The 27,946-nt window shown below is 43.5% G+C and overlaps 1 protein-coding gene across 1 annotated transcript; it reads right to left on the bottom strand.

Annotated features, from left to right (window-relative positions):
• Positions 1 to 707: 707 nt before the first annotated feature.
• On the bottom strand, positions 708 to 17,137 carry NTMT2 (N-terminal Xaa-Pro-Lys N-methyltransferase 2). Its single transcript, XM_071565383.1, has 4 exons — positions 16,969 to 17,137; positions 9,599 to 9,774; positions 4,015 to 4,264; positions 708 to 982 (listed from the first exon to the last, which is right to left on the bottom strand). The coding sequence occupies exons 1-4, from the start codon at positions 17,120 to 17,122 to the stop codon at positions 708 to 710; spliced, it is 855 nt and encodes a 284-aa protein (XP_071421484.1). The 5' UTR covers positions 17,123 to 17,137.
• Between the last annotated feature and the right edge of the window lie 10,809 nt (positions 17,138 to 27,946).

Raw genomic sequence — 27,946 nt, 5'->3', positions numbered from 1 at the left:
TGCATATATTTGTCAGCTAAGTTCTCCCCCAGAGTGTGAAATCCCTTATGCACCACTATTGTTCTGTGGCAGAAACATCAAGAAGATGAAGTGGTTCCTATAAATGGAAAATTAACCAGTTTTTTTTATTGTCCAAATTGACAGAAATGAAAAAAATAAATAAACTGCATAGCTGATGCCAACAAAAAGGTGAAACTTTCCTTATGTTTTTGGTATAAATATTATAAAGAACAGATAGTGAGAACAGTCAAAATTTGGGTTGTTTTCCAGAAATTATTTGAATTTCCTGCTTCAGTGATCTGACAGATCCTTCTCAAATTCCAAGAAGATTTAAGTGCCACAGTAAAAACCAGGCTTATTTGTTAACACCTCACACAGAACACTCCAAAATGTATTAGCGACTACAGAAACTTCAGACCTAATTATTTTGTATGAGTTTTGTCCAGTGTTGACTCCTTAATGAAGGAGAGATCTGACAAGGAGCTGTTAGAAAGGCTTGTAGAATGGAAAGAGTGATGAAGCAGGCAGGATTTAGAAGCAGACTATTCCCTGGAGAGGATGGCTGCAGTGTAATTCTCTCCTGACCCTTTAGGAGCTGCTGCCCCAGAGCTGTAGTGGCAGCAATCCATGGTTAGGAGGATTCCAGGAGATGCTTTTCTTCTTCCCAGTCCAGAGGTTCCTCCAGTCTCTGCAGTCCCCCTGGGCAGTCAGGAGTGGCCAGGCCCTTTCTGCATGGCCAACATCCAGACAGGCACACACTGCTCTGGGAAGCCCTCCTGCCTCTCCTCCCGCAGGATGGTGAGTCCGCTCATGTCGATGAGGCTGTGCAGGATGTTCAGGTCCCGGATCACGCTGCTGTCCAGGCAGTCCAGGGTGCAGCCCTCCCTGGCCACATTGTCCTTGAGAATGATAACACCATTATCCTTCAACCCATTCTGGCACCGGATGAGAAACTCCAGGAGATCTTTGTCTGTCAGATATCCTACAGATGAAAAGGTGGAAAATAGATCACTGTGAACCATCTGGACTCACCTCGTGCACGCCAGAATGGTGCCCTGATCTGAGTCTCCATGCCCTATTTACTGCAAAAGTTTTAGTCCTGACAGATTTAATTAGACACTGAGATTAGCTCAGTTGGTTAAAATTTGGTTGTAACAATGCCAAGGTCATGGGTTCAATCCCTGTGTGGGCCATTGACTTGAGAGTTGGACTCGATGATCCTTGTGGGTCCCTTCCAACTCAGAATAGTCTGTGATTCTGTGAGTTACTCCAGACTTCCCTGACAATTGTGAAATCCTGGGTAAATCAATGAGATACACAGATATAAACTCCTATCAGGAATTAGGATCCATATTAGTAGTAGCAGCAGATGTGGACAGAAGCCAGAGAGGAGAGTGGAGAAAATACTGGGTGCTGAAGGGTTCTTTAATCTGGTGGTTAAAGTCATAATAAGAATCAGTGGGAGGAAGCTGGAGCCAAACAAATTCATATTGGGAATAAGTGAAAACTGCTTAACAGTGTAAGCAATTACCCATTGGAAACTACCAACAGAAGTGTGTTCACCACCTCTTGAAGTCCTCAAATCAAGTGTGGTTGAATTTCTCAAGATATGTTTTAATTGAACACAAACTACTCACTCAGTACAAGGGTAAAGGAATGAATATAACTGCCTGTGATATAGAGTAGGTCAAACTAGATAATCTAACAGATAATCTAGATAATCTAATTAGAAAATAACTAATCTAGTCTGTCTTTTAGTGCTAAAAATCTCTAAAACTTTGTGTAGCATTATGTACCCTTCAAAGGGGTTCTGGATCAAAGATGCAACAAGGAATGCACGACCTTCTACACTGCTAATTAAGCTCTTCATATTCCTCCACACTTCTGGGATTTTTGCATATAGGTATACACTTAAAAGTAGTACTTTTTCAGTATGTTATGGAGATTCTGCTTTTCATCCTCCTTTCTCAAAGACTTCTGTTATATTGAGGACAGTGATGTAGTAGGTCAGAGCAGATCAAAATGAGAACTCTCATATGTGGAATATCTAACATGATTTACCGAGGACAGGTGATCAGAAACTGAATGAAAAACTTGGAAAAAAAAGTTGTCTTTTCTTGTCAAAATATTTAGTTTTTTGATGGAAGATTTAAACTTTAATAAATGGAAGTTGTCATTTCAAAACCACATTTTGACACAGCATGACAAGTTTCTTTACTCAAAAAAATGAAAAGAGCCCCAAAACTTAAAGCTGAATACCTTCTAAGCTGAAGGAAAATAGTAATTTCTACATGAAATGTAAACTTGCATTTTTTTAATTAAATAACTGCCTGGGCTCAAATACTTATGCATGCACAAGACAAATGAAGATTGTAATGGCAAGATGCATTAGTGCTTGTAAGCACTAATTTGGAATTATTGTTCTCTTCACTTGGTTTTCAGAGTAGCTTCCCAGGAAAATGAGAACTTCAAGGTATGGCTCTTTAGCAGACAGTCCTGCTCTTGCTCCACCAAATTCATCCAAATTCATCCAAATTCATATTTCATCGAAATTCAAGATGGGGTAGAAGTTTGATTAATGATTAAGGTAACTACTATTTCCTTGAAACTGATAGAGGAAGAAGATTCAGATCTGTGTCTTTGCTAAAGAACAGGCACACATTTCCTTTGCCACAGAACTGACCAGCAGAGCCTCAGACAGGTCTGAAGTCACTCATCCTCATGTTGACTCAGATTTGCTCAAAAGATGAGGCAGGACCTAAATTTAGTGCAATGACTCGTTATTCCAGAAAAAGAAAAATACCAGTGAAAATGATACTGGTTTGCTTGTACAGCTGTAAAGACCTGTTCTAAGCAGCTCAGCTCCATTACTCCTTAAGACTATATGAAAAGGACAAGTTAGTGCTCCTGAATAAAACCATCACCTGTGCTAATCTCTCTACCTTTATCTTTCTTTTTGCCTAGCAAGACACTATCTCCAGTGCTTTGGATTACAGGTCAGACCTCCTCTTTTGCTTTAGAATAATGTCTTCTGCCAGCTGCAAATGCACCATAAATGCTTTGGTTCACAGATTAGGAGAAAACCTTCTTTCCTCTGTAGCAGGTTTTCTAGAATTTTTTTTGTGGGAACACAGCCCACATTATCTGATTGCCAGGCTGTTGCTCTCAGTGCTGCAGGATATCCACTGGGGTGCCTGCAGGAGAAGCAGGTAATTTTTATAGGAGGGGTTGATGTGGGACATAGCTAAGGGAACCTGCTTGATAAGTATGAGTGCATGTATAAGACATGATCTGATTTACAGGCATTGGTCGATCTGTCTGCAGAAAGGGCAGCTAAGAAGGAGGACTCCTGCTCAAGAAAACCCATATATATCAGGCATCCTCCTCAGCTGCACCTCAGCATGCAGGCTGCTCGCCAGGAACAGGTACCTTCCTCCAGTACATGACCTGAAAAAACCAATTTCATTTGTGCCCACTGTGCATGTGCCTAGGGGGAAACTCTCACACATCTTAGGACTGTTGTGTCTTAGGAAGCAGTCCAAAGGTTTGAGACCCTCCCTTTACAGCTGCAGCTCTCTGTAACACAAATTGAGCACAGGCTGTGTATGGAGAAGAGGAGGCTCAGAGGTGACCTCAGCACTGTCCAGAACTCCCTGAAGTTCTGGCCAGGTGGGGGTTGGTCTCTTCTCCCAGGCACTCAGCAATAGGACAAGGGAGCACAGGCTCAAGCTCTGCTAGGGGAAATTGAAGTTAGAGAGCAGAAAAAACTTCTTTCCAGAGAGAGTAATGAGGCATTGGAATGGGCTGCCCAGAGAGGGGGTGAATTCCCCATCCCTGGAGGTTTTTAAACTGAGATTGGCCGTGGCCCTGAGTGCCATGATCGGGTAAAGGGACTGGAGTTGGACCAAGGGTTGGACTTGATGATCTGGGAGGTCTTTTCCAACCCAATCCATTCTATGATTCTCTGATTCTCTGATTCTCTGAGATGGGCTGGATGAATGATGCTGAACTAACCTGAAACCCACTGAATCCAGATGACGTCATATCTTTGTGGGGCTGGAGTGAATTCCTGGAGGCTTTTGCAATAGTACATCTCTACTCTGTCCTCCTTGCCCTGCAGGTAGTTCGGGACTTCAGCCAGGAAATTCTCCATCATATCCACCAGTTCCACACTCTTGAAAACCGGCAGCAGGACGTGCTTGCTGATCCGACCTATCCCAGAGCCGCAGTCCAGGGCACGGTTGGTGCCGGCTTTCCCCACCCCCTGTGGGATACAAGAAAATAATCTGAAATCTGAAAAACACCACCCGAAACCTCACAGCAGCTCTGTTATCCACTGTGGCATTTAGCCCACCAAATCTCATGTCTAGTCTCTGTATTTCTGCAGGGCTGTCTGAGCCCAGCTGGGCTGCCACATTCCCAGGCTGCTGCTGATGGGACTTCCTTACTGGATTCACTGCTGTACACTAAGTTTTTGCTTGGTATAAGAAGAGACAAAATCTTTCACAAGCTCCTTGCTTTCTCAGAAGATCCACTGCTCCTTGTAAAGTCCTTGCAACTTCAAATATTCACACCTCACAGCCAACTACATGGCTAGATAAGCCTCAGTCTGTGCCTTGTAAAGGCTTAACAGTAAAGGAAGCACATCCCAAATATTGCATACAAGCAGTAGCTCCTACAGCACATAACTCTCAAGGTTCCCACGGACATCTCTGCAGATACACAAAGTCCCTGGGATCAGAGTGCAGTTCTCAAAACAAGCTGTGTTTGAACAAACATCTTGGAGTGGTAGGTAACTTACAAAAACTCAGAAAGTTTGGGCTGGAGCATATACAGAATTTCTTTTTAGGCATAGAGACAAGAAAGATGATTGAGTAGATTTTGCTTAACTATTCCTTTTTTCTTCATAAATGTCATCTTTGGACAGAGATCAGACATGAAGAACTGTGGTACAAAGGCTGTGGCGATGAGAAAATAATGAGGCGCTGTAAAAGCAGCATTGCAATGAAAGCTGTAGCTCACCCCTAAAGCTTCCATTCTAGCTATAAAAAGGCTCTTAAGAGCCTGCTGCTGTTCTGTAAAACAGGAATTCTAGGTCTGCACATGCACTGACTGTGGGATTGGAGCTCCTCTGGCCTAAGTTATCTGTTGAACAAATACATTAAAAGCAAATGTAAACACCTTTCCCCTGTCCCCTGGAAGTGAGCTGAAGTGAGAGCCACGGGCCAAAGTCCCTGCTGCAACTGCACTGCTCTGAAAGGAAAAAAGCCTGGGAAGACTCTTCCCTCTTGTTGGGAGACCCCCTCTGTAATGATCAAGCATAAATCATGTAACTCACAGTTTTTTGGCTTTGCCTCAGTGGGTAATTCAGTAGATTATTAAGGTCAAAGGACAGTACTGTCAATGACATGACTATGAATAGCCTGGCTGAGCATCCGATTACACGGAGTAACTGTAGAAAGAGCACATGGACCTCAAGGGCTCCCACCAGTCCCCAGGACTGCTGGGCCCAATTTGTATACCCAGGAAGATTAATCTCCTGATGTGTGCAAGAGTCCACAAGCCTTCAACTCTATAGGACTCTGGGGAGTACCTGTTTATAGTTAGCCAGAAAATGGGAGCCATCCCTCATCCACAGGCTTGCACATTGCTTTTACTGAGGACCAGACTAAGGTGTGACAAGGAGCTTATTGAAAGGAGATGGAACTGTGTCTTGGATCTCTACAAGGTGGATTTCCATATTGTCTGTCAGCACATCCGTGCAGGTCTACAATGATCTGGTTAAAATCTTTGAGAAAGCTGGTGAGAAAACTGGGAGGATTTACCAAAACAACCAACAGAATCCAACAAAAAGCCACTTAACTCGTTTGACATTTGTGTTTCAGAGAATCTACAGTCACAGTACCTCACCCAAAACAGGGAATTCATATCCCATGACATGTCACAGCAAGGACCTCTGATGACACATCTCCATTTGCCACTGAGAAGAAGGAAAGGGAACAACCATGGGAGATGAAGCTTGATCCCACACTTTGCTGAAAAGGAGTGAGAGCATCAGGCAGTCAGCTGAGAAGCCTTGTGAAACACCACGGCTCCATTTGTAATGAAAATGTTGACATAATTCCACGTTCAGCTAATATATTTTCAGTTTGGAAGTGCTCAGGGCTTTGACAGAGTATTAACATTTTCTTTGGAAGGCAATCATTTTCCCAAAAGTCTAATTGAGTTGAAAATGAGACTCCTTATTTAAAAAAATAGTATAAATGAAAACTGTAAGCCAGAACAGGCTTCAAAATTTAAGACTGACTGCTCCTCTGACTACCTGCTCCTCCACAGAATCACCTTCCTCTAGGACACATATACACCCAAAAATTCTTCTGTGAAGTTAACAGGGCATCCACAAATTTCCTTAGGGATAAAAGAGCTCTGGAATACGTTCTTGATGCTACTTCAGGTATTGGAAGGACAGGAAGGCAATGTAGATATGTAGGATAAAAAGAAGGTCAGAGTTCAGGAAAAAGATAAAAATCACAGTGGTTTTCCTTCTAAATAACAGTTAAAAAAGGATGTTTTCAACAACATAGCTTTCATTATCCTGATCAAACATGTGAAAAATCACTTTAAAGAAGCTCTTCATTCAGCAAGTAACCAATGAGGCAGATCAACTCAGGGCTAGAAAGGGAAAAAGGGTTTAGGGCAGAAAGGGAGCTGTAAAGTTAATACAACCTCCGTCTGTATTATTTTACACACCTATAGCTCCCAACTGTTCCTGAATTAATGGTTTCTTTGTTTTCTTTATTTTCTTTTTCACTCACTACCTCCAGATTAGGCACTTGAAAACAGTGTCTGTGTGAACATCAAGGCTTCACCTGGCATTAACACCCCGCCATAAATATGCAGGGCTGTAGCTCTGCTGATAACCCTCCATGTAGGGCTGTACCTGAGACAGCCTGGGGCTTGTCTGCACAGCACTCTTGGCTCAGGGCGTGTTGCTCTTGGTTTGAGTTCTGCCCACACACACATAAAACCTCTTAACTCGAGCACAGTGGCACTTTCAACTCCGTTTGACTCGCCTGGGAGGGAGACAGGCTAAAATATAAGTGAAGTCCTTAGTCCTTTCTCTAATTCCTTCCATGTGCCCAGGCAAGATAAATGCTCCAATGGTAAAGAAATCCATGGCTCAGTTTACAGTGGGGCCAAGAATCATGCTAAGAAATGCCATACCTGAAGGTATGCAACATCAGTCATGGAAGGGAAATGTCACTGTGTGGCATTTCCACACCAGCCAAAGTGACTCAGGAGGGGTAATTTGAGTGGAACTGGGCAACTGTTTTTCAAGGAGCACTAGATTTGCCAGAATATAAAGTTTTAGAAGAATAAAACTCTATGTGAAACTGGTATTTCAAATCTAGAGAACAGTTATAACCAAAAGAACATGGGAAAGAATGTTGAAAATGTCAAAAGACTTCTTTTTCACGGCTTTCAAGGAAAAAAGAAACCAAACTTGTCAACTTTTCATTTCTAAAGAACATTTTTCATTTTGGAGCTGACTTGAGCCCTTGAAAACAAAGGGGGAAGTTTTTCAGAGGGTAAAACAATAAAAATTTGTTCGGTTGATCTGAAATTAATTTTCCTATTTTCCAATTTTGTTAAACTTCTCTTAAAAAAAGGAAGTCTAGTTTATATTAAGGTGAAGCAGAAGATTGTTGGTTTTCTATCTTGACCACCTTATTGGATAAAAAATTTATTGGATAAAAAGTTTGGTAGGACAAAACTCAAGTTAGCTTTAGGATAAAGTCAGTGCTACAGAAAGCCAGTAAATATCTGTAACTAGTGGAGTAGGATTCAAATTTCAGTAGGAAGAGAGGAAAAGAAACCAAAAGTAACATAATCAATTGACTGTATGTCAACAGAGGACAGGCTTTAACAAACTAAATCAGAATTAGCAAAACGTGCAGATTCCTTTCTGTTCCTTTTTTTTTCCTTGTTTGATCTTGGCCATTCAGAGTATCCTTTCTATCCCTGGCTAATTATAGGAGTAGGAATTCTCCTCTGGAGTATTCTGTATCTGTCATCACACCTGATGCATTGGGTATGACTCCTCCTTGGCATGTGAAACTCTGCTGCAGACTGTACTTCTTTCCTTTTTGGGTCCTGGAGATGAGAAGATGTAAGAGTGTGATACAGACCTGCTGCTCAGGGAGCTGACTCCATGTGATGTCTAGGAAGCGTGAAATCCTTCCCTGAGTGCACAGTTATGCACCACTTCAATTCCACAAATGTCCTTAAAACAAATCTTGCATAAAATCTGAGGAATGCGCCTTGACTGCATTTCGTTTTCTCTGCAAATGCCATTTTCAGAAATGTCACTCAGAAATGTCACCATCAGGTTCAGCTCCTTCCCAAACCTCCCTTGCACCTCCTTATTTTGTGTGTGTAGAAAGCACGAGACAGTGAGACCCTGAAAAACCCTTTTTTGCATTGGCATTAATGCAAATGACTGTTAATATAAAAAATGTAGCTGCTATTTCTGCTCTGCTAGCTCACAGCCCCAAAAGCCTCCCCCTCTATCAGGTACAGCAAAGTCCCACCACTTGCCCTCCACTGCTCTGCAGGATTTCTATCTCTTGTTCAGCCACACACATTTTCCAACCCAGTTCGTTTAAACTGTAGCCTTTTTTTTCTATACACAACATCTAATTAACCTATTGGGCCTTTTTTCCACAGTGGATCATTAAGGCTAAAAAAAGACCATCTGTCTATCCCAAATTTGTACATTTGAGCAGAAAATTAAAGATCTATGGCAGCATTATATAGAACTAGTGATTTTCTCAACAGAAGAACTTAAGAAATTTGTTTTTCCATAGTTTTGTGGATTCTCTAGCATGTAATACTGTTGTTGAGCTAATTTAGTGGGCTTTTTCCCTGGGAAGAGGGAGGGGATGTTAGAAAACCATCAGGTCACACTTCTAAACAATTTCAGATTTCCAAAGACAGGTTTAGGAATCAAATGGATTTTCAGAAACCCAAGGACCAGTGACACTGGTCTTAAAATCCCACTTGGTATCTTTCTGCAGCTCAGGTCAAAGAAAACCTTTGAAGATGTTTAGTAATCTGCCTGAAATGGTCCTCAGTGACACTGGAATGTTCAAGAAAATATATCTTGCTAGTGGGCAACCTACTTTATGTATTTCAAATGGGGGTGGGGAGGGCCTGGGTTTTGTTGCAGCATTCTCAGAAATATCTGTAAATAGTCAAACCAGAAACTTGGCAGTTAGTCTCAGCTACTTTCCCAAATGGACTGCAGGAATTTGCACAGACAAATCTGCCACTGAAACCAACAAGGGTGTTATCAGGAAAGGACCCACTACTGCACTGAGAACTAATCCCCCACTCAAACACAGCCACAGAACTCCTTGCACAACCCTCACTGCAGCTTTGGAGAGTAACAGAAGGATGTAAAGCAGGTGAATAATGACATAAGACAAAGCAAAATGTGCATTTCATGTCATTTAAAACAGATGTAACTGGGCATGGTGAATGTCATTTTTGACACATCACCACTGCTCCTTGCAGAAGATGAGATTAAATGACTCACCCCAACAAACTTCCTGAGAAATTCCCTGGAGGATTCAACGTCTGTGTTGGAGAGCTCAATGTAGTCTCCCATCATTCCCTCTTCCGTGGCTGGCACCTCCCGGTAGAAGTGCTTGGCCCTGGCGTAGAATTGCATCTCCCCATTGATGACTTGACTTGTCAAAGCATAAAGTTTCACTGCAAGCAGATAAATCACTATTTTATTGTTAATGACAGACATTTCTGGTTTAGTCAATGGCACAGTGACAAAGATCTATGAACTCAAGTTGAGCCTTCAAACCACCAGACCTGTTTCTGAAGCAACAGTGGAAGGAAAGGTGTTGGATTTAATTCTAGGAGACCCTGAAGGGATACAGCTCACCTTGGGCAAATTCAATGCCTCCCAGGCTCAGAGGGCATTTTGTCATCCCACTGTGTTTTCATGTCAATGAAAAATCATTTCAAGTTTGAAGTGAACACACACACCAAAGAGAGCAAGGGGCCCGAATCTTCCCAGAAAAGCTGTGGGTGGCATTTATTATTGCCACGCAGAGTCATCATTTCTGTTATCACAAACCTCACTGTTGTGCAGATTTCCAGATATGCTTTCCAGCCATTGACAGCTGCACAGAGAGTGCACCAAGAGGAAAGTGGATGAATGAGGCAGTTGCTCTGGTTTATTTTTAGTGATACTGTACAGTCGGTGGCACTGCAAGTAAGCTGAACCAAAGAGCAGGTGGTGGGCCCAGGCCGAAGTGAGTATACAGGGAGAACGACAGTTTAGAAGAGACAGTAGCAAATTTTCATCTGCCACAGATCAAAGAGCAAGGTAATCAGTGGGTGATACACTGGAGAGTTCCTGTGTGCAAGAGGCTTGGATGTTTCTTTCCACTGCTTCTCTACTTTCACTGTGTAATACACAGAAATCATTAGTTCAATGCTTGTTATATTAAAACCTGTGAGCTTTGCTGGGTAAAGTGCTATTTCCCCCTCAGTTCAAAAAACTGAGGTCTATTCTCCACGCCCTGGATTCCTCTACATTCAATGTACATCAGCACATCCAAAGCAGCTGTGTTTTGCAGCTCAGAAGTCTAGACTGAGGCAGGCTACAAATTTTGCTCAGAAACCACCCCCTCTGACTGTCTCATGTGTACATACAAGTGTCCAGGCATTTTCCTGTGTGTATGACAGACCTTCCAACAAAAACACAACTACAAGCCTGACAGTGAAAGCCAAGTAATAAGGAGGGGTGGAGTCACCCTGGGAACAATTCCTTGTGAGCAGCACCTTGCAGTGTGAGACCAGCCCTGCTGCAGGTTCCCCATGTGGTTAAGGAACCAGAAATGATCCAGCAGTCAACACCTTTTGGATTAATAACAACAGAAAGAGGGAGCTCCCTGTCACTGCACACACAGAAGGGCCAGGGAGCAGTGCTTTGTCACTGAAGCTTTAAACTTCCATGGGAGCACTGCCAGTCACTGCTGGGAAGGGTCTGAACAGGCCATGCCTTGTTTATGCTGGCTGGGGAGCAGGAATTATGCCCTCCACGCAGAGGATGAGAGTTAGGCCAGAGGCCCTGAATATAAGCCTGGAATGTATTTATTGAGGGCAAGCAAGCTCAGCAGGGAATGATAAGTGTGTGCCTGCCCATCCTCAGCAGGAGAATGACATTCTGGAGGCAAATGAGAGGGGGGACAAAGGAAGTACAATGGGGAATAATTACCACCAAGGACCACTCGGAACAGAATAGTGCGATTGGGTTACACATAAGCAGCATGCCCAGCATATCCTTCATCCAACAAAAGCAGCATTACCAGCCCCTCTTGTCATCACCTGCTTAAGTCAACTGCTGAACGGATACTATTAAAGCTTTAATCCATTACACATTTATGTTATGCCTGAGAAATTTATACCACAAGAAGCACTGAGCCCAGCAAGGGTCAAACCTGGGAGTTTTACACACTCCACTGATTATATTCACATACTCAGAAGAAATCATTTAGCTGAAGAAATTAATATGAAGGGGGCAGCAGCCAATCCCCAGCACAACTTGGCCAGGTGGTTCCCAGAGCCTGGGAAAAAGACTCCATTGGTGGTTGTGACTCTTCCTGTAAGTGATCTCCATCTTTCCCCAGGAGTGGCAACATTTTGTCTTCTCCGTGTCTCCTTTTGCTCCATCTCAGAGGCCAGCCTGGCTGGTGAACAGAACTGAGTCCCTGCATGGTGGCTTTGCAAGATCTTCCATATAAGAGTCCAGTGAGGATTCCAGGGCTTGTTTAATGGACCTGTCAAGGGACAGTGATTTATCCCATTTTGTTAGATTGAAGGGAAAGGCATTTACAGGCTGTCTGCACACCAGGACAGCATGAACAACAAATATTCAGAGTCCTTCTACTCAAAACATGAGCCTGACCCCAGGCAACACATGGGGACGATATGCTGCTCAGGATACCAGATCTGTAGTGTGTGCTCTCAGATTTCTCACTCAGAACCAGTATCAGGCTTGCAGAATTCCTGCTGGGACTTGCATGCACACACCAGCTGCCTGCAGCAACTCCCAGGCCAGCTGGGGCCTCAGGGCCCTGCCTCATGTGCTGGCATCCAAAATCAGCTCTGGGTCAGCATCCACAGGGGTTTCTCTATGCATCAAACTGTGCCAAGATCTTTTTATGCATGTCTCCCACCTGGGGGTGTGCAAGGACACAGGCTAGTGTAAAGACTGGCATTGTACCCAAAGTCTTCTCCTGTGCACTCACAGCCTCATTCATGCAGTGTGAGATCTGCAGAGGTGAGTTCCACCTCTTGCTCCCTCAGTGTTACTCCTCCCTCTCAGGAATTTGCAGCACTGCCAAGTCTCCCAGTGCACAGCCCAATTTTCCAGACAGCCAGTCAGCCTCACCTCTGGTGTGCCTCACAGCTGTGCCTGGCACGCAGGCCCCAGCAGCACAACCACAGAGAGAGAGGGAGCTTTGCAGCTTGCAGGAATTACCCCAAAAGTAAAGGGCATGAAGGCACACAAGGTCTTGGTGGCACTCAGTGTCCCAGCCCTGCTCCAGCAGCCTCCCCCTCACCACAGGACCTGTCTAGCCAGAGGCATCTCCCTTTCCAGGACCCATGTGGGACTATCCTGTGCATCAGGAAATGAAATACTTGTGAGGCCTGTTACAGATACACAGCCTGGGTTCACTGAACTTTGTAAAGTGGGGCACTGGCAGAACAGGATGATGGAGGCTGCGAGTCTCTCAGACATGACAGGGTGGGCAGCTGTCTAACACACAAGGTTCTCAGTGTTAAGGCAGAGAACTTGTAAGATTTAAAGTTAGAGACGTGTTTCCACTAAAGAGGAAGAAATATTTCTCATGGCACACTTGTCCCTCTGCTGAATCTGCTGGCAAGTCCCCCAAGTGGAGATGGTTAAAGCAAACCCACTGCAAAATCAGGCTGAGGGCAGGAACTGGCTCCCTAAAGGTCACTCCAGTTATGAGACATCAATAATTTTCAGTTGCTGCAAGCACAGTCTGGATGCGGAGAGGGGATCTACAGGTGAATGCCAACTCAGGGACTAGACAGACACAATCCACCTGAGCCTTTTGCCCTGTACAGTGCAAAACATTATCTCTAGTATTTTCTTATGGATCAGTTAAAAATGTTGTTTTCCAATGCATCTGGTGTAAATCTCTACAGAAATCAACCACTCAATACACAAGACTGGGTGCAATCCCAGCCTGCAATACACTGCCTTACAGTTCTTGGTTGCAGGGTTTACTCAGCTAAATTTCCCTGGCAGAAGTAAATGTTGCAAGTCATTTTTTTTAAGTTTTTATTTGTGAACGTTATTTTGTGGCTCCAACTGCTTTCTGCAAGATACTGAAGTTAATTCCAGTTTGGCTGAGAGTTCCCTTTTAAATGCAACATCTGCTTTGTGCATCAGTTGAAAAATAGTTATCTGTGTGCAGGGTAGAATCCACCTCTCTCCTGTGGTCTGAGAACCATGTAAATTCTGTTTTATGGAGGATGAACATCATCCCGCCCCCAAAGCAGATTTTACTTACAGACACGTGCCTCACACAGAGGAATATTTGTCTCTAGGGATGGATCATCTCAGTTTTCCACTGCAGATCTCACCCCACTGGCACTGAGTCCCACAGCCCATGTAAACACATGCAAAATTTCCAGCAACTGAGTAGCTCCATTAAAGTCCACTGGGCTTAAGGGCACTCACACACACTTAAGTACATTGTTGGATCAGGGCCTAAAGTTACTCATGGCTTTTATTTATAAATGTTACCCTGGTCTGTAAAAGTGACATGTTTCTCTTAACAGGCTGTGATACCAGATATGCTCAGCTCCTAAGTAAACACGACTGACAGTGCTCCACCACCCAACCTGGCAATGGAGTGGGGGGAACGTGGAGTTAGTGTAGCTGGAAGGAAGCTTTGGACCTTGCTGACCCTGGGCAGCACCGCAAGATTCAATGTGAGGCTTGATTGCAGTGTTATTATTCATGCTTATGGTTAAGCACACGCTTACCTACCCTGCTAGGTCACAGTCTTAGTGCTCCTTTAGTCCTTTAACATTGTTTACACAGAGATATCTGGATCTAGTCTTGAAGCTTGAGAAGTTCAGTTCATTTCTGCTCTGCTCCACTCTGAACTGAACTGGAAAATGTCATTCTGGAGAGATGTTCAGACCTGTCACGTTCTGTCCTTTCCATTGCAGCACTGGATCCCAGGATAATCCAGGCTGGAAGGCACCTAAGGAGGCCTAGTCCAAATTTAGGCAGGGACAGACATGACAGCAAAAGAGGTTCATTAGGACTTTATTCAGCTAGATTTAGAAAGCCTCCAGTGATGGAGAATTGCACAACTTCCTGACCAACCTGTTCCAGTGCCTGACTGTCCTCTTGGGGAAAGAGTTTTTCCCTATACTCATTCTGAGCTACTTTTGTTTTGATTTATGACCAAAACTCTTCAATGACTCTTAAATTCCTGCCTGACACCACTGTGCAGATCTCAGCTCCATCTTCTCTACCATCTTCTTGTAGGTATTAGCAGGGCAAAGTTTGGCCTCCTTTCTGGGTGAACGTGCCCCATTCCATTAGTTTGTCTTCACAGGGATTGTGCTTCACTTCCCTCACCACCCTGGAGCTCATCAACTCACTCTGTGTCATTTCCTGTACTGGGAGTTCAAGACTCTGCACATACAGTCCAGTGACTGCTGCAGAAAAGGGGATAATCGCTTCCCTCCAACAACCAGCCAGGCTTTTCTGAATACATCCTGGGATCCTTTGGCTGCCTTTGCTGCCGGGACACACTGCAGGACATGTTCAGTTGCTGCCCACCAAAACTCTCCCAGTGGGGCCTTTGCCTCCCGCAGGTTATCAATGAAGATGCTAAATCCCCATGGCAGGGGAGTTGAAACTGGATGACATTTCAGGTCCCTTCCAGCCCAAACCACTCTGATTCTGTGGTTCTAAACTGGCCAAGCCCCATGACAGATGCTCTTAGTGTTCCACTGACCTCAAGGTTTGCCTGTGACTTTCTGAGCCCAGTTACCCAACCATATTTTACCCTCCTGACTGTCCACTTACCCAGACCTCACATCCTCCCACCGTGCTGTGAAGTTCCCTGGGTGTGTATTCACAGTGCACAAACTGTGCCACAGCACCTTGTCCTCATGGCCACTTTTCCTACATGACAATAACCATGGAGTAACAGACATGCAGCATGTTCACAGGCAGGCTGGAATCACAGTCCATTTTCCATGGAGTCAAAGCAATTGGGATAAGTGGAAATAGCCTTGTAAGCTCTTCAGTGAAGTTTTAATGAGCCAGGTCATGAAAAACCTGGCAGAGGGGACCTTTAGTCTAATAGGAACATTTTACAAAGCTTGTTGGCTGGAAATGGAAATTCAAATAAAACTCAGACAAGAAATAAAATATAGTTTTACAAGAGTGAAGCAATTAGGCCTAGAAACAGCTTAATGGTGACTGATGGATTTTCAACCAAGATATCTTTGTTTTCACAGACACATATTGTGACCCATACATGTTACAAGCACAATGCAGGAACTTTTATATGAACTATTAAGCTAGATGGCCATAATGGTGCCTTCTAACCTTAAAATGATCTATTAGTACATGCACTAGGGGTTAACAAAATCCTGCTCAGTTACTACTAATACCTTGTGTTTATTTTCAAAACAAATGAAAGAATAACATTTTCACAGACTTCATGAGATTCCATCGACCTGTAATTGACTTCCCTTCCTTTCCATCTTTCCTTCCTTTCCATCATTCACAGCTACCTACCCTAGGTATAGAACTGTTTATCTTCCATGTTTCATTTCAAGTAGCTGCAGATATTGCTGCATTTAAAAAGCCACATCAAAATACTAAGATAACACAGAAATGCTTTTTCTCTTCACAGGACTCATGAGTTCTACCCTCTTGAGCAGAGTTCTCCCTGGGATCTGTATAGTTCACACAATCAAGTAAGATAATCCTCTTGCCTAAAAGGATCATTCAATTAGGAAGGAGTCCTGAAGAATTCACTGTGAAGAGCAGTTTAACAGCTTGCACAGACTCATCCTTTCCATCTTTAAATTCCTACAGTTCTGACATTGAGTGTAGGCTGAATAATTCTGCTTAAAACATGACTTGCTAATGTAAGACAGACTTGAGTCAAATCTACTTTCTAGCTATATTATCCTGTGGAATTTTTTTTTCCTACTCAGGGTCAAATTTTCATGAGAAATGAATATTCAAAAAAAAAAAAAAAGAAGCCTTGATACTCTGTACCAGAGGCTATCTCTGTAATTTGTCAATGCACAAATGTTTTGGGAGCATTTTCCTCCCAGAAAACAAACTGTAGGCTAAACAGAGAGATCCTAGAGATCCAGGTAACAAAGATTCTTGAAAAAAGAAAATTGAATCATTACCTTTCAAGCACTTGTCCAAACCAATACAAACAACAGGGCTAAGGACACCCAGAATAACAAAACAGGTATCAGGCAACAGAAAGAAAGGCCTGTCAGCTCTGCTAGTTTTGCATTTGCCCTTCCAAGTTCCAAACAGGTCAAAGCGTGTTTTACTCAAACAGTGACAAAAAAAGGAACCGTCAGCCAGAAACCAAACCTTCCTTTCACTCTTGTGGTCTTTCGCTTGCCCTCCTCTATCAATATGTGGAGCATTTAGGTAAAACAACCAGGTGCTGAATTAGAGGGAGCTGAGAGAGAGAGAGCACCAAATGATTTAGCCAGCACTGTCGTCACTCCAGCCGGACTTCTCTAAACTACTGTCATTGATGTGTCTGCCCTCTGCCATAAAACATGATACACCTTTCCAGAGCATGGTCACACACACACAGATACTCCTGCCCACCGGCTACTCACCCAGGGGAAGCTTCTCCAGCAGATAAAGGTAACACTTAAAGAAGTCATTTTGGATCGCCTTGTGCAAAACAAAGGACATGCTGTGCCGACAGAGCTCTTCGTCTGTCTTGTGCCAGCGTGACTTGAAGGCCAAATGTGCTGCTTTATAGGCCATGATGAAGATGTTTGTGTGAGCGTGGACAGCTGCTGTGGCTGGTGCTCTCTGTAGGACCTGTCCTGCCCAAGAGGCAGAGGCAGTGTCATTTAAATTGTCATTCTATATCGGGGTGTGTGCCGAGAGTGGCGCAGGGGGCGGGCGAGGGGAGTGAGAAGTGCTGGCTCTTGGCACTGGCTCACAGTGAGCTCTGCAGTGTCGCCCTCTGAGACAAGCAGGTGCTGGAAAGTGGAAAAAAAATCACCCAGGAAATTGCTTAGCCAGGGTAAAAGTATATCTACTCCAAGAAAGAGTAGCTTTAATTCAATTACACTTTTCCTAATCTATTCAGCCTTCACTTCAAAGGAATTCAGATATTATCCAGGATCTTCCTCTTTTATATCTCACAGGAGGGTTTTGTTTCTGTGCCTCCCTTGCTATTAGTGCTTCAGTCCAGAGCACCCAAGACAAATATGTCAAAAATAACAGTTCTGATAAAAACTGGATCAGTTCACAGAAGCTGCGAACAACTCAAACACTATCACACCCCCCACATCTGCATTAACAAGAAATGTGGGGCTTGAGTGTGGGCACGATGGCACCCACACTACATGTAGGATCACTATGGAAAAGCAAGTAAATCCACTTCTCAACTTTGGCTGCCCTTCTAAAACAGCCATTTAACTCTTTCTGAAGTTGAAGCCAGCTAGCCAGCCTTTCTCTTGGTAGTAGGGACAGTGGAGAACGTGGACTGTTGCTACAGAAAAATGAAAAGTGAGCAATTCAGATCTATATAAGATCCTGTAGGACTGAAACCAGCCTGTACAAACCCTGTGAGACTTAGATATCAGCTAAGAAGCAGCAATAAGTCACAGCTGCTTGGAGCAGTTAGCTACTCCCTAGAGGTTTCTCATGGGAGCTCCTCAGGTTCTCACAGGACTCTGCAGGTGCATGAAAACAGCCAGGATAAGATAATAGAAACACGGGACTTGTGAGATATGGATTATAACCAATTAAAGTTTGTAGCCTGGTGGTGTGAGGTTTTTAACTTAGCCAATGGTGTGTAGCTTTAGCTTTATATAAACTGTGTGTGGGGCATTCACTCAATCATATTGGTCTGTGTGTGATGTTCAGTTCCTCCACCGTATATTTATTTATTTATTTATTTACTGGACCTCTGCATAAACTGAACCCCTGGACTAAAATGTAAGTCTACATATCCACAATGCATGGCAGTCATTGGCTTGAACAGCTTTTGGTCTAAAATAAGAATGTACTTGTATATGTGGGTGAGCAAATAGTTCCTACGTGTGTCTTCCTCTCTCTCCCCGTGAGATCAGGCAGCTCTAGGACAAGAGGTTTAGCATAGACTAAAATGAAGAATCAGCTAGAGCAGCTTTTGTTAAAATACCTGCAGCTGATCCCTGCCTGAGAGTGGCAGGTTTAATATAAGATATCAGATGACTTGTGAGGAGTCGTGCAAGATCCAAGGCGGAGCTGTTTGTTGGAGCATTGGGGTATTTAAAAGAAGTTGTTCTGGCATTTACATTAGTAGGTGACCACCTGTCTGCGCAGATCTGAGCTGCACACTCTGCTTCTGAAACACATCAGCTGCACAGAAATTAAAAACAAAACCATGTGAACCAGCTCCACATATCACACAGATCACAAAGGGTCAGTTTTGCCTTTAAATTACTGTGTTCTCCTTACAAAACACCTGGAATGCAATCTAATTTCCACCTGCACAAACCATCAGAATTGCTGTAAGATGTCTCTTTACCTTAAAAAGGCTCTATTAATTCTTCTCCCTCACACTCATGCCTGGCATACGCTGTCAGGAATAGATGTGGTTAAAGCAAGTAATTTTTGTTTTATCTTTGACAAGTTTTTAAAAGTTCCTGAGAACCACAGGATTATATTGATGGAAGAGGCACGGGCAGAGAGCACACGTGCAGCTCCAAGGGCAGAGAAGAACAGCTGCAGGTTGGGTGGCAGGTGGTAACCTTTACAACTGACTGTGCCTGGATTGTTCTGCTGCAGCTTCCACAGTTTATTCAAAGCAACAGTAAAAACCCGTGTCTGGGTGTCAGGCTGGAAAATAGTAATATGACAACAGATGCACTAATTGTCTGACTTGCTTAGTCACAATTCTTGTCCACCTAAACTCCACTCATGTGTCCAATGAGACTGAGCGGTTTTCAAAAGTATTACTGTGAAAGTATTTGGGTTTGAGTTAATAGTGGAATTGACGAAAAAATTGTGGTTTTGGTTGATGAGAAACTGAAATATTTCCCTTTTCTCACCCGAAAAAGAATTTCAGCATCAGGCCAAACAAAATGTTTTGGTTTGTTTGCAGGGCTATTTCTCTTCTTCAAATTTTTATTCGTTAATTTGTAATCAAATTTAGGTAAATTTAGTTTCCTGCTATCATTTACAAGTGCAAATGAGAACAATGTTGCTGTCACCAGCAGACTGGTAAGTCTTGCAAAATCACTCTGTGAAAAACGACCCAAGGAAATGCAGAGCCAAAACAGGTCCTTGGGCAAAGACTCAGCCCTGGGGTAGGACTTCTGATGTCTCAGGAGACTCCCTTTCTTCAAACCACATTTCCAAAGCAGAGTTCACTGCCTGTAGGTCAGGATGACTCACACCCCTCAGGGCATATCCTGCACAAGTCCCAAGCGTTTTCATGGGTGCAGTCACAGTAGAAATCTGTTATCATTTATACAACTGGAATCCAGCAATCTGGAATTCCATCTAAAGCAACAAAAGACAGCATGTGAGCCCCATGGGTAAATACATTTTAACTCATGTAAATGAAATTGGCCAGAGCTCTGTCCCTACGGAGGGCACACACATTCCTTTCCCTCTAATCCTGCCAGTTCTGATGCCAACTCTAACTCACCTTCTAAAGAGAGTGAGAAGCCACTCTCAGGTTGGAGGGAGAGCCTGTCTCCTCATCAGAAGCCCAGCAACAGTCACAGCAGGACCCTGATCTGGACATCCACAAACAGCACATCAAGGTAAATAGCAATATTTGGAGGGGACTCCTGCATGCTTTGGCCACGAGGATTTTGTTTGGTTCTGGTTAGGGACTCTCAGTAGTGCTGGGGCCGAAGGGAAGGAAGGGCAGGGTTCCTGATGAAACTGCAGCAGGGGCTGTTCTGTTTTTCTCGATAAGAAGCATGACAGCTGTGCCCACAACATCTGGTTTTCATTGAACCCTAGTGAGAGTTCCTTGCTGAGTCTCTTCCACCCCATATGTGGTGGTTTAATTGATGGAGCCTAAGAAGGTTTTAGGTCCAGCGTGGAATGCCGCCTTTCACTGTGATATGTGACTCCAGATACAGTAAGGGCTGGGCTGCTCAGAGGCATCTTTTAAAAGCACTTCTCAATGTTGAGTTTTGAGTCTATTGCCCTCTGTTGGCTCAAGCTCAGGATGAAGCTCCTGTTTGAGGTGAAAGCTAAGAAAAACCTCCTGGCTGAGTGGCAGGGCTTATGGGGTTTGGGAAATGCAGGATCAAGTCAGCTGTAGCCTTGTGCATGTGTGTGTGCATAGTTTGTATCCCTCCATAGCTCTGTTTTAAATGCAGGCACAGCCCTAACCAAGGAGGAAGAAGATCTGGAAACTGGCTGTCTCAGCCAGCATGGACTGCAAATGAGAAGAGAGTTTTAAGGAGTAACCAGAGGGGAGAGTGATTTGGTGAGCTGGGATAAAGAGGATGTTGCACACTCAGGAAACAGCACAAAAATCAATGCAGAAAAGCCTGCGGGAGAACTGGGCAAGTGGGAGATAAGTTTGCATTAATGTCTTTCAGCCCTGGCACGCAAATGCCAGAAATGCTTTGGTGAAAGGTCTCTCAAGGCTTTATTTTCAATTCCAATGCAAAAGAAAGATGGCAACCCACACCATCAAAGCTCCTTCTCCACACAACGCTGCCAGAAAAAACATGCCTTTCCACTTCCTCTCAGCTGGATCCTTCCTACCTAAGGCATATGACTGACCCATCTGCTCAGACCAAAGAGCTACTGCCCAGTTATCCTGTGTCTGACAGCCACCAGCAGCAGTGCCGAGGGAGCAGCCTAAATATTATTAGCTAGGGAGTGTGTTTGGCTGGCTCGTAGCACTGACATGCTGCTCCTGCACAGAGCCAGGCCAGGTATTTTTCTGAGCTCTCAGAAGGCACAGGCACCAAGCCTTCCATCCTGGGAATACCAGGGCACACCAAGCCTCCCATCCTGGGAATACCAGGGCACACACTAGTGACGTGACACAGGAGTGGCGATGCCAGGAGGGAATGGTCTTTCTGCAGAGTGTGAACATCATGACAAAAGAGGAACTCCAACCTGAGGAAGAGGACAGTGAAACGGGTAACAACTGATCTGTAGAAAGAAGTGCTTGTGGGCACTGGAGGTCATCTCACCTTCTGCAATATGCCTGTCCTTTTAGAGAGGCCACAGTGTTAAGATCCAGACTTTCAGACCTGGAGCTCTGTGGATCCTTCCCTGCCGTTGGCTCAGATGGCAAACAGCAGTCTGGCCTTTCCCTGATCTGGTACAGCAGCACATTTCATACACAGCAGTGGTGGTGAACATCCTTTTTATTAGGACACTTAAAACTCAACTGGAAGATGTTCTGTTCTGTGAGCCACACATGACAGTTTCTTTTAGATTTTTCTTTTAGATTTGTGTCACTGCTTCTGCTCAAAACAAGCCCCATGTCTCCTCTCACTTGCCATCTATCCTGAAAGATCCACCCTGGACAAGAAGCTGCCTGTGCTGCAGCCAGTCTGGAGCTGCTCTGAGCCAGCCTGGCCAGCCTGTTCATCTGTGCTGTCTGTCTGTCTGGCAAGTGTGCTCAGAGGGACTGACCCCTCACTGCTGCCAAAGAGCTGAACTCTGCTTAACTCTCCCTCAGCACAGTCCCTACCACGGGGCTCTCTCTCCTCTATCTGGCAGCCAGAGCACACAAACCTCCAGAAACCTAATTAACTCTCAGACTCTGCATATCTTTCAGTGGTGAGTGCACTTTGGCCAGTATGTGATGAAGTTATTAAAGGAAGGGAGAAGAGGCCTGGTGGATGCATGGATAGGTAAGGCAAGATAAAAATAATGTCCCGAGGAAATGAAAGGGAAATGAGCTGAAAGGAAAAAAGGAAAGTTGACTGTAGGGAACAACTCTGACAAGTGAAAGACCTCTTTCTTGTGCCTTTAGCTCCTGAGAAGGAACAGTCTGGCAGAACCTGGGTGTGTGTGTGTGCACACCAGGGAGATGAGAGGGGGCAAGGAACTGTAAGCAGCTTTTTTCTGGATCACTGAAAGTATCAGGAGAATAACACCCCCTGCATTCCATGTCCAGTCTCCGTGACACGCCTGGCTTGGTCAGCCTCCATCCTGAACCTGTCTCTGAGTCTTGTGGAGTTTCACAGTATCAGGAGCTCAGCAGTTAAATCCTGTGCATGCCTTGGAACACTAAACTCAGAGTCTGAAAAACCAAGTGATAAGTATCAAGGGGCAAGAGAACTAGATTAAACCCAGCTCCTGGACAGCATAAACACACAGGAACTTGGATTGCAGAGACTATAAACACTCCTCTTCTTGTGAAATACTGCTCTTTCTCACAGGAGCGGCTCAAAATTTGCAAACCCCACCTTTGTTCTGAAGTAGAAACCAAAATGATCAAGACTGGAAACTACTAGCTTTGCATTCACATTTTCTATCTGAGCTCACAGACTGGAACCATTCAAAAGCCAAATGTATGTGTGCTGTCTTTTGGAACCAAAAAAATAATCAAGACAAGAACAGTTCGAGATGGTGAAGTGTTTCCTCCAGAGGCCAGGAATTAGCAGCCTGGGCAAGTAGCAGACGAGGGGGAAAAAAAAGGTAAAATAAAGGAAGAAACTCTTAAGTGACCTGACAAGGGAAACTTAAATCTTATTTTTAAGAGGTTAAGTTGTACTAAAGCTTGAAAAATTAAATCCACAGCTGTCTCCAGAGGACTATATCTCACTAAGAAAGCTTCAAGTAAGTTTATCATGTATCCAACACCTAGACATTGGACCTCAGGGACCACTAGGATAATATTTCCTCTGGATTAGCAAAAAAGCCAGCAAGTGACATTTGTATGAGACTAACTTTAAGTTTAAGGGGTTCTCTTATTATGATAAATGAAGAATGAGCATACTGGGAAGGAAAGTTCTTGCAGTTTGTAAATCTAATACATCCCCGCTATTTGTTTAAAAATGCACGGTTATCTCCTAAATTAGTTTTATTTGGTGACATCAGTAATTTGATGGTTTTATGTCTGCCATCCTCCCAGAGAGGATCAATTGCTCATATGAGCAATATTTTAATCTCATAATCCCCTTTATGAGAAATGCTTTTAATTTCAGAGACCACGAGCACTGGCACCGAGACAACATATATGAAAAAAAAAACAAGAACGAAACTATAGGAAATGGAGGATGGATCTGGCACAATTACTGTGCTTTCCTTCTTCTGGAATTCCTCACTGCTAGCCAATAAAGCCCAGGATAGGCTGGAATGCTACTAATTAACTCACCTCTTGCCATGACAACTGATATGCCCCTGGGTTCCAGGGAAATCTTATGAACCATATGAGATGCAGTGCTCAGCCAGAGCTGGGTGAACTAAGGACAACTTCAATGTATCAACTCTGAAATCTGAAATCCAGTAGCCAATTGAGTTCTGTACAAAATGAAACTCAGACATCCACACAAATGCCAATGTTGGAGTTTTGCAGGATAAAGCACTTTTTATTTATTTATTTCACTCTTCCTTTATGAGAGGAACAGACTGCAGGTCCCCACAGCAAAATGCCTCCAGTGTGTGGATGGACTACAGCAATGGAACAGTGCCCTGTTCTGCCCACAAAGCTCATCAGTGGCCCCTGTGTTCCCCCATCCTACAGAACACTGTGAGTTACACACCCATGTGCTACTTGTGCCTGTACAGATGTGTATGTAAGAGGTGTAATGAAGAAAAGGCACACACAGCAAAATGAAATGGGGAAAGTGAAAGAAGGGGAATTGCTTAAACAGCTTACAGATGGTAACTAAATTAGTTGAAAGCTGAAGGATTGTTTTTTCAACACACAGCTCAACAGCACTGTAAAACTTCCATTACTGTAACCCAGAAGCTCCTGAGAACTAGTAACTACCAGAGCTGAACTCCTGGGCCGTCGTATTTTGTTACCCATGAGCCAGCTAGATCAGCCTCCAATTATTCCTTCCCCCAGTGCCTTCCAGACTTCTTAAAAGTACAGCTGGGAGGGCAAAGAAAGGTTCCCTTCCACCTCTCGGGTCCCCTGTTCCTCCCTGTATACTTTGTTTGGAACACCATCCCCATCCTCTTCTGACAGTCTCTTTCTTCCAAGTGCCCCATATGCTCTCCTGTCATTCAATCACTGTGTTTCACAGCCAGCAATCCCTCTGCCTGTTCCTGTGCTAGGACAACATTCAGGACATGGTGCTCCAGTCTCAGGTGGGCTACAAGTCACATCCAGTCTCATCAGGGATAATTTGGAAAGCTCCTCAAGAAAAGGTATCTTGTTTGATATCATTCAGTTGGTTAAAACTTGGTTGTAATAATGCCAAGGTCATGGGTTCAATCCCCTGTGTGGGCCATTGACTTAAGAGTTGGACTTGATGATCCTTGTGGGTACCTTCCAACTCAGAACAGTCTGTGATTCTGTGATTCCACCCAGAACTCAGGGCCAAGGAAGCACTGCCTTAAAGTTTTGGTAAGTGTGAGGGAAATCCACTGCCCCCACGATGAGCCCTCACTCCCTGCATTTGTCTTGTCAACTGCTCCCAGCTGACCAGCACATAAATCACATTTCCCCTGTTATAGCCATTCTTTTCCAGTTTCCACCTCAGCCATGTTGCCACAGATAGTTCTGGGAAGATCAAGCAGGGTGAAGGGGCAAGTGCACCAAATCAAACAGAAGTAGAGCCAATTCCAATTCCCAAGTTTGAGGCTAAAACTGACCTATCATCCCCCCTACATCGTGGAGTACTTCCACAATGTAAATAAAACAAATTAGCATTAGAACAGGAGCTGTAGAAGAACTTGCTGTACACTCACCCACGTTCCATTTCTTAAACTCCTGATGTAAAGACTGGTAATGATGGGGAAGCATCAACTCATAAATCCTAAGGTTATTCCATGTGTTAAGTGCTGTCTCACTAAAATTTTATGCTTGATTTCAGGTCTGAATTCATCCAGCTTAAATGCCTCTCCTTGTGTTTCCACTCTGCTACACTTCTTGTGTACTTTGGTTAAAATTAAGTGGAAACAAATACAGAAATGCTGCAATCTGCAAGAGGAGGAGCAGTATTTGCCCTGATACAGAGGACAAAGATAGTTCAAAAATGTAATGAAAAATATTTTGGTCATAAAGTGCTGTGCAAAGTCTTCACTTTTTTTAAGGAAACAGCCACTGTCTGAGATACTAAGAATAAACTGTTGAGAAATGAACATTTTCCTTTTTAATCTGTTTGAAATGACTAATTTATTTTAAGACAAATGATCACCTGAGTGACAGCACTTCAGCTGAGGTGCTTATTCCTTACTCTCCCTTTGCTTTTTTTGACAAAAACAAAAAAAAAAGACAACTATTTTTGTGTGTAAAGTAGAAAGAATTTGATGATCACAAGCAGAATTCTTTTCTTTTGAAGGGGAGGGATGAAGAAGGGGAGAAATTCCTGATTTATGTTCAAATATAGACTTGTTCAAGTGTAAAGGAGACCCCTCCTTGAAAACACTTAAGCTGGTGCTTAACTTTATTACTGTGGGAAAATTAAGCATGTGCTTGAGTGGTTGCAGAGTCAGAACCATAAAATGTCACAGCCTTTATAGCTACGAGTCTGCTTTCTGCCTGCTGCATCTAATAAACATTAAGAGGTGAAATCCTGTCCCCACTGGGGTCAGTGGTGAGACTCTCACGGACTGCAGCACAACCAGGACTCTGCACAAGGAACCTCCATCATTGTCACTGGGGGTCACGGGATGGCACGAGCAGAGAGAGGTTATTTGTTGTATGGACACTTTTATGGTTAATCTTTTCAGGTTGTTTTTGCCAGAAAATAAGCAGAAATGAAATATGAAAATTCTGGTGTGCTGTACATACTGAACATACACATAGAAGATACTGACAGGTACGTGTGGCACTTGGCAATGTGGTTTAGTGATGGACTTGGCAGTGTGGGGTTTGCTGTTGGACTCGATGATCTTAAAGGTCTTTTCTAACCTAAATGATTCTACAAAAATACACTGTTCCTCTCAGAAAAAAATCCCTATTAAAGATTCAGTCCTTTAAGGAAAAAAAGGTGATGTAGCACCATTAGGTTATATTTTATATCTTCCCACATTTCTTAGATCAGCCTTGCTTAGCACATGAGTAAACCGGTATTTTTTCCATAAGTAGCAAGCCTCAAGTCAGGCACTGACAGTCTGTGCAGATGGTTTGTTTGCCACATGCTCAGCTGCAGCTGACTTTGGGTACTATATTCCTGCCACGCTCCACAGAGACTCCTGATTTAATTTTTGTGAAGTCTCATGTCCAAGGATAAAAAAACCACCCAGGATTTACCAGCACAATCCTGTGTCGTTCTGCAAATTCTCCTCTCTTGTGCCCATGTCCCTGTCACTGCTGATCAAAAAGCCATTCAAGAACCACCTTGGTCTGTGTTCCAAGATTAATTTCATCCAGAAGAGTTAAGCCAGACTCCCCTTTGCATATCAGATTTTGCTCTGCCTCGTCTCACTTCTTCCCTCCAATATAAACTTTTAAGCCCAGGGTTTATTACCTCCATCCCTCAATCCCTTACTGGGTGACAGCACATCAGAACAACATCATTTCCATCCCCTGCCGAGGAGCACAGTCTAATCAAGCAACATGTTTCTCTGAAAGTCATCCTTGCAGATTGCTGTACTTCATTTTAGCTAATAAAGGCCCTTAAGGAATTTTAGGCACAGTTCATTTTACAAGGTCTATGAAAATATCCCATATTCAGTATTTTTCCCTTAAAAAACACCCAATTCTTTTTTCTTGAGAGCCAGGATGAAATCTTCAATGGAGAGATTAAAAATATCAGGATTGCTTTGGTTTCTTAATTCCACAAGACAGACATTAGTCTATTACATTTTAACAATTCCATTTGCTATAGAAAGCCAGTTTTGGTTATTTTGTTTGAATTCTGTTTTCATAGTAATGTAAAAGAAATCACACCCAATGCATTTTCAATATGCAGCCTTGTTATATATCAAAGGCTCATTGAAGACAATGAAAACACCTTTTTTGACTTCAAAATCAGTGTTAGCATCAGTACTTTTCAGTCACAAGAGAACAAATGGGAAGAAATAAAGCCAAGTTACCATGAGGCAGTGGGATGGGTGTTGCTCTGATGTCACAATGTATTCTGTCCATCTGGTTAAGAACATGCCTGCATCTTGACCAAAAAAAAAAAGAAAAAAAGTCATTTTTTTGCATAAAAGTGTGCTTTGTCATTGACATTAAAAAGGGTATTTTTTTTAACTGAAAACAAAGAACATAAATGTTGTCAATATCTTCATTTACACTTATTCTACCAACAGTCACTGTCTAGAACTCCCTGAAGGGAAGTTCTGGCCAGGTGGGGGTTGGTCTCTTCTCCCAGGCACTCAGCAATAGGACAAGGGGGCACGGGCTCAAGCTCTGTCAGGGGAAACTGAAGTTGGAGATGAGAAAAAACTTATTTCCAGAGAGAGTGCTCAGGCATTGGAATGGCCTGCCCAGAGAGGGTGTGGATTCCCCATCCCTGGAGGTTTTTAAACTGAGCTTGG

This window comes from Pithys albifrons, chromosome 10 (assembly GCF_047495875.1).
Source record: "Pithys albifrons albifrons isolate INPA30051 chromosome 10, PitAlb_v1, whole genome shotgun sequence".
NCBI classification, from domain to species: Eukaryota; Metazoa; Chordata; class Aves; order Passeriformes; family Thamnophilidae; genus Pithys; species Pithys albifrons.
The sequence above is the reverse complement of the archived record's forward strand: the minus strand, read 5'-3'. Positions and strand labels throughout refer to the sequence as shown.

What these genes read in the sequence shown, in the direction of transcription:
- NTMT2 (XM_071565383.1), bottom strand. Translation starts at nt 17,122, where the DNA reads ATGGCCTATAAAGCAGCACATTTGGCCTTCAAGTCACGCTGGCACAAG. An exon ending in TTCTCAGGAAGTTTGTTGGG is followed by an intron (nt 4,265 to 9,598) that starts GTGAGTCATTTA and finishes TGTATCCCACAG; the next exon opens with GGGGTGGGGAAAGCCGGCAC. An exon ending in CTGGATTCAGTGGGTTTCAG is followed by an intron (nt 983 to 4,014) that starts GTTAGTTCAGCA and finishes TTTCATCTGTAG; the next exon opens with GATATCTGACAGACAAAGAT.